A 6,942-nucleotide genomic window follows, 5' to 3' on the forward strand; every position below is an offset into this window, starting at 1 on the left:
ATAATCTTTCGATTAGTATAGGCATATACATTACATATATGTAATATGAATATTAACAGAGATTTTACCAAAAATGTTATATAATGTTGTCAAATAAAGATGCACAAAATTAAACGTAAATAACGAACACCCTGTATAAAATTTGGAAATACTAATAATGTCTCCCTATTAGATGATTTTTTGTTAACGTGTATGCCAAAAATGAATTTTCCAGCATCAAAATTGGTGGCCTTACACACATATAAGTTAGACCATCAATCTGTCAAAATTTTTGGAAAAAAATTAATAACTCAAAAACTATTGGGTTTAGGTATAGGACATGGTATATCCATTTTATTTGAAATTGCACGTAAAATTTAAAAATCCAAAAATATACAGGGTGTTCCGTTGAAAATAACAAAGTTGATGTCACTACCGGCGAAACTGAAAACGAAACAATAATCAAAATAAATTAGAAAAGTGGTTCAAGTGAAGTTATAATTGCTATAAAAATTTCAAATCAATAACTTGTTCCATTCTCCATAAACATCAAATGAGTACTTACTTAGATGAATCATCCTGTATAATAAATATTATTTTTACATAATTTTAAATGCAGTATTAATTTAATTATATCATTATTATTTAATTAAAAAGAAAAGTAAAAAGCTTACTTTTATTTTAGTAAAATAAAATAATAATAATTAAAAAAAAAAATTGTCAGGCCCCGGCGAGATTCGAACTCACGATCTCCTGTTTACTAGACAGGCGCTTTAACCAACTAAGCCACGGCGCCGATACATAATTTTGTTTTATAATAGTACTTAAGACTAAATATTAAATTATTAATATACTTTAATATTTAAACAAATATTCCATTGATAAATCTATTTATCTTTTATATTTGAATTAATAATCCATTTATAATTGATATCTGTTTAGCCCATTTGATTTACAATGTGTAAATAATGATAAATTAAAATAATTATAAAACATTTTTAATATTATATATATATATATATATATAAACAAACGTAAAAGTTAGACTGGGACCTCATCAAAACAATAAACAATCAAGATGATAAAAATTTCCTGATTAAATCCATTTAATTTACAAGTAAAATAACGTACGGCCATGATTTTATGCAATATTATTTTTATTAATTTAGTTCAAGTTCAGCATTTCTGTATGGTTGAATTGCTTAAACAAAACAAAAATACAGACAATATGTCAATTTCCTGTTGTCATACATAATACATAAGGACAATGCTCTTTAAAAACCATTTATGAATAGGTCGATCGCGTTAATCAGATCATAAATGTCGTCCGCGATGGTGGTGTCGTTGTCGTCGAATCAAACTCCCATCCAACGGTTTTACGACGACAAAGTTCTGTTGATCACCGGAGCGACCGGATTTATCGGAAAGATACTGCTGCAGAAATGCTTGAAGGATTTGTGCGTGAGGAAGGTTTATGTGATTGTCAGGTTCAAGAGGGGCAAGGACGCCCGGAAGAGGCTCGAGGAGTTGCTTCAAAGTCCTGTGAGTTCTGTTCAGTTCATCATTTAATATAATTTTATAACAAAAGTTAATGAAATATCAATAATTACATTAAATTACCATTTCCGCATAATCAAATTTGTTTATAACGTTTATTTTAGTATTTACACATCTTAATTAATATTCAGAAAATAATAATTAAGGCACAAATTGAATTTAACTGATTCATCAGTGGACTTTTTTACTTATTAACTCTTAAGTGGAATTACCCTGATCAATTAAATCAGTTGTAGAATTTTAGTCACAGTAACCAGGAAATATTAATTAACTGATAAAAAATAGCATGATCTATTAATTAAGCTTTTAACACATAGAAGAACAAATTGCTGATGTTTAATTCAACATCAAATGCGTCTAAATTAGACAATTTACATATTAAATGTAAAGGTGGTGTGCCATGCAGAATAATAACAGACTGGAAAAAATGTCTAATTCACCAATTCAACAATTTTACGATAACAAAGTGTTATTAATAACTGGAGCAACCAGTTTTAAGGAAACAGTTTTGCTGGAAAAGTGTCTTAGAAATTTAAATTTTGATGGGATTCACCTCACCTGTAAGTCTAGAATAGTTAACTTTTATTTAATTCATCCGTTCATTTGTGGTGACAGATCTTCGACACGTTGAAAGCATCGGATCCCACCTTCGCAACCAAGATAAATCTGATGAAGGGGGATTTGGAGCTTCCGAACCTTGGTCTGACCGAATCCGACATGGATATCCTGATGAAGGAAGTGAACTGCGTCTTCCATTGTGCTGCAACCGTAAATTTCGATGAACCACTTCCACTTGCCGTCAAAATTAACGTGAGATCCACCAGGGATATTCTGAATTTGTGCAAGAAGATGAGCAACCTCCAGGTAACATTACTTTACTGTCTCTGTGTCAAACAAGTTATTTTAAAAGAGTTTTGTATGTTAATTTTAGTCGTTCGTCCATGTTTCCACTGCTTACTCCAATCCCAACAGACAAATTGTGGAGGAAACCGTTTATGAACCAAAAATTCTACCAGAGAAACTGTTGTTGCTTGTCGATAACTTCGACAAAGACATAGTTGATGATATTGTTAAGAAGAGGTTTGAGATGGCACGATTTTAGTCAACAACTTTAATTGTGTGATCTTCTAGGTTGCTAACAGGTGGCTTTACTAACACGTACGTGTTGACCAAAAACGCCTCAGAATATATGATACAAAAAGAAGGGTTGGATCTACCCATTAGTATTTTAAGGCCTTCAATTGGTAACAACATACTTACATGTAAATTTTTAATAAAATCAATTAATTAATATATTTTCTTAGTTGTAGCCACTGAAAAACAACCTATGCCAGGCTTTGTGGACAGTGTAATTGCTATTACAGGTTTGTGTCTGGCTATAGGCTTAGGTTTTGTCAGGACAATCATTTGGAAACCTGACAACGTGTTAGATGTTATTCCACTAGACCATGTTGTCAATGAAATAATCACTGTGGGGTGGTACAATCATACGGAAAGGTATTTTACCAAATGTAATCCTGTGGGATCAAAAATGATTGACTGAAAATCATCTTTGATCCAATTACATTTTATTTAATCAAGAGAAACTATAAGAATAAATTTCTTTTCTATTCGAACCTTTGATGGCATGTTTTTTCAGCAATGAACAAAAACAAGAAGTACCAGTTTTCAACAGCGTAAGTTCCAGTATTAAACCAATTACTATAGGTACGACATCAGTTATAATTGAACATTTCAATTAAAAACAAAATTTTAGGTGAAATAAGTGATTACTTCTTCAAACATTCATTCACAATCGGCACCAGAAATCGACTGTGGTACCCATTTATAATAGTCACTCAGAACGAAACCCTCTACAAAATTTACGCCCTATTTCTACACACCATTCCTTATTACTTTGCAGACTTTTGTGCCTACTGTCTCGGGAAGAAGCCAATGTAAGTATTCAAAGTTCAAAATAAGTAAAATAAATTTAACAAAGTATAATTGTAGCCTGGTGAAATTTTATCAGAAATACGAACGACTGAGCCAAGTCCTGAAGTTCTTCATGACCAACGAATGGTACTTCAAATCGGACAACACGAGAAGGTTGTTTCAAAGCTTAAGTCCTGAAGACAAGGAGTTGTTTTATTTTGACATGGAACAAGTGGATTATAATGAACTGCTCCTCAACAGCACAAAGGGCATTAAAAAGTACATCCTCAAGGACAATACACCAGATGATGATCTTAGTATGTTGTACAAGCAGAAGTTCCTCCACTATTTCATATGTTTTGTTTTATTGGCATGTTTTACTTACTTTTTACTGAGGTTAACTTATATATAACTGTAATTGAATAGTAATAATAATAAACAACACAAAATAAGCAATGGTTTTTATTAATATTGAATCAATAATTCAGGATGAACCTTCATGAAGGAATTGAAGCAAATTGTCCTTAAGGTACTTCATAGTTGTTTATGATGCTTTAGACAATTAAATTGAGATAATCGTAGCTACGTCAAACCTGAAGTAAACAATTTGAATATTAACTAAAAGATTTAAATGTTTTGCTATTCATCAAAAAAGTTATTAGCAATTCTAGACGCTTGAATTTCTAAAAAACATAAAACACATAGTAATAATTGGCTCAGCGTATTGCAGTTCAGGATCAGTGTTTCTGACAGGAGGCTGTGCCTGGGTTCCATCTTCTTTCCTGCGTGAGTTAAACTTTTGCAGTACCTCACGTACCTTGTTGGATTCCTCCGTGATGTCAGTTATTCTGATATGTTAAAAATTCGTCTTAAAAAGACTTGAAGAGTTGGAACAACTTAAATTTGTTTATAGTTTTTGTAGAGTTTTAGTCAAAGTAATCAGGGAATATTAATTAACTGACACGATCCATTAACAGAATTAATTTTTAACATTCGATTACCCAAACTCATAGAAGAAAAAAATACTGATGTTTAATTCAACAACAACTGCGTCCAAATTAGATAATTTACATATTAAATATAAAGGTGGTGTGCCATACAGAATAATAACAGACTGGACATAATGGCTGGTTCACCAATTCAACAGTTTTACGATAACAAAGTGTTGTTAATAACTGGAGCAACCGGTTTTGTTGGCAAAGTTTTGCTGGAGAAGTGTCTTAGAAGTTTAAATTTTAATAGGATTTACCTGTTGGTTCGTGCCAAACATGATAAAACTGAGAAGGAGCGAGTTACGGAGTTGTTCTCATCACCAGTAAGTTCACAACAGTTAACTTTTATTTAATTCATCCGTTCATTTGTGGTGACAGATCTTCGACACGTTGAAAGCATCAGATCCCACCTTCGCAACCAAGATCAATCTGATGAAGGGGAATCTGGAGCTGCCGAACCTTGGTCTGGCCGAAGCCGACATGGATATCCTGATGAAGGAAGTGAACTGCGTCTTCCATTGTGCTGCAACCGTAAATTTCAATGAACCACTTCCACTTGCCGTCAATATTAACCTCAGATCCACCAGAGACATTCTAAATTTGTGCAAGAAGATGAGCAACCTCCAGGTAACATTACTTTACAGTCTCTATGTCAAACAAGTTATTTTTAAAGGGGTTTTGTATGTTATTTTAGTCGGTCGTCCATGTTTCCACTGCTTACTCCAACCCCAACAGACGAATTGTGAAGGAAACCGTTTATGAACCAAAAATTCTACCAGATCAACTGTTGTTGCTTGTGGATAACTTCGACAAAGATATTGTTGATGACATTGTTAAGAAGAGGTTCGACATGGCATGATTTAGTCAAACAACCTTAATTGTGTGATCTTCTAGGTTGCTCACAGGTGGATTTACTAACACGTACGTGTTGACCAAAAACGCCTCAGAATATATGATTCAAAAAGAAGGGTTGGATCTGCCCATTAGCATTTTAAGGCCTTCAATTGGTAACAATTTACATAGATGTAAATTTTTAATAAAATCAATTAATTAATATATTTTTTTAGTTGTAGCCTCTGAAAAACAACCTATACCTGGCTTTGTGGACAGCGTACTAGCTATTACAGGTTTGGGTGTGGCTATGGGCTTAGGTTTTGTCAGGACAATCATTTGGAAACCTGACAACGTCTTAGATGTTATTCCTGTAGACCATGTTGTCAATGAAATAATCACTGTGGGGTGGTACAATCATACGAAAAGGTATTTTACCAAATGTAATCCTGTGGGATCAAAAATGATTGACTGAAAATCATCTTTGATCCAATTACATTTTATTTAATCAAGAGAAACTATAAGAATAAATTTCTTTTCTATTCGAACCTTTGATGGCAAGTTTTTTCAGCAATGAACAAAAACAAGAAGTACCAGTTTTCAACAGCGTTAGTTCCAGTATTAAACCAATTACTATAGGTACGTTCATCAGTCGTAATTAAACATATCAATTAAAAACAACATTTTAGGTGAAATAAGTGATTACTTCTTCAAATATTCATCGAGAATCAGCACCAGAAATCGACTGTGGTACCCATTTATAATCTCCACCCAAAACGAAACCCTATACAAAATTTACGCCCTATTCCTACACACCATACCTTACTACTTCGTAGACTTTTGTGCCTACTGTCTCGGGAAGAAGCCAATGTAAGTGTTCAAAGTTCAAAATAAGTAAAATAAATTTAACAAAGTATAATTGCAGCCTGGTGAAATTTTATGAGAAATACGAACGACTGAGCCAAGTATCGAGGTTCTTCATGACCAACGAGTGGTACTTCAAATCGAACAACACGAGAAGGTTGTTTCAAAGCTTAAGTCCTGAAGACAAGGAGTTGTTTTACTTTGATATGAAACAAGTGGATTATAATGAATTGGTCCTCAACAACATAAAGGGCATGAAAAAGTACATCCTTAAGGACAACACACCAGATGATGATATTAGTATGTTGTACAAGCAGAAGTTCCTCCACTATTTCATATGTTTTGTTTTATTGGCCAGTTTTACTTACTTTTTACTGAGGTTAACTTATTTATAACTGTAAATGAATAGTAATAATAATAAACAACACAAAATAAGTGATTGTTTTTATTAATATTGAAAAAATAATTCAGGATGGACCTTCATGAAGGAATTGAAGCAAATTGTACTTAAGGTACTTCATTGTTGTTTATGAGGCTTTAGACAATTAAATTGAGGTAATCGTAGCTACGTCAAAACCTGAAGCAAACAATTTGAATATTAACTAAAAGATTCAAATGTTTTGCTATTCATCAAAAAAGTTATTAGCAATTCTAGACGCTTGTATTTCTAAAAAAAACTAAAATACATGCTAATTGATTCATTTGTATTAATGATATGTTAACTAATGACTTATTTGTAAACAAGTTGTTTAGGTTTTCAATGTTAATTGGGCACACGAATACATTATGTATCTGTAATCATATT

General features: G+C 32.5%; 1 protein-coding gene and 1 non-coding gene across 8 annotated transcripts; one reads left to right on the forward strand and one right to left on the reverse strand.

The window, feature by feature from the left end:
* Positions 1 to 701: 701 nt before the first annotated feature.
* Positions 702 to 775, reverse strand: Trnat-agu (transfer RNA threonine (anticodon AGU)). The gene has a single exon. It is a non-coding gene; the product is annotated as a tRNA-Thr (tRNA).
* A 501-nt stretch (positions 776 to 1,276) lies between these two features.
* On the forward strand, positions 1,277 to 6,572 carry LOC109604245 (fatty acyl-CoA reductase wat). 7 transcript variants are annotated; one of them, XM_049968607.1, is made up of 9 exons: positions 1,282 to 1,521; positions 2,152 to 2,400; positions 2,468 to 2,616; positions 2,668 to 2,780; positions 2,841 to 3,033; positions 3,176 to 3,243; positions 3,293 to 3,473; positions 3,529 to 3,576; positions 6,247 to 6,572. In XM_049968607.1, exons 1-9 carry the CDS (start codon positions 1,300 to 1,302, stop codon positions 6,530 to 6,532), a joined length of 1,509 nt encoding a protein of 502 aa, XP_049824564.1. In that variant the 5' UTR covers positions 1,282 to 1,299; the 3' UTR covers positions 6,533 to 6,572. The 7 variants fall into 7 exon arrangements, with proteins under 7 accessions (XP_049824569.1, XP_049824568.1, XP_049824566.1 ...); XM_049968612.1 differs by lacking the exons at positions 2,152 to 2,400; positions 2,468 to 2,616; positions 2,668 to 2,780; ... (2 more) ...; positions 3,293 to 3,473; positions 3,529 to 3,576 and adding exons at positions 4,821 to 5,069; positions 5,137 to 5,285; positions 5,337 to 5,449; ... (1 more) ...; positions 5,845 to 5,912; positions 5,963 to 6,143 and having other exon boundaries at positions 1,277 to 1,521; positions 6,199 to 6,572; XM_049968611.1 differs by lacking the exons at positions 2,841 to 3,033; positions 3,176 to 3,243; positions 3,293 to 3,473; positions 3,529 to 3,576 and adding exons at positions 5,510 to 5,702; positions 5,845 to 5,912; positions 5,963 to 6,143 and having other exon boundaries at positions 1,279 to 1,521; positions 6,199 to 6,572.
* The last annotated feature ends 370 nt before the right edge of the window (positions 6,573 to 6,942 follow it).

The sequence above is a fragment of the Aethina tumida genome, chromosome 6, assembly GCF_024364675.1.
Source record: "Aethina tumida isolate Nest 87 chromosome 6, icAetTumi1.1, whole genome shotgun sequence".
Classification (NCBI taxonomy): domain Eukaryota; kingdom Metazoa; phylum Arthropoda; class Insecta; order Coleoptera; family Nitidulidae; genus Aethina; species Aethina tumida.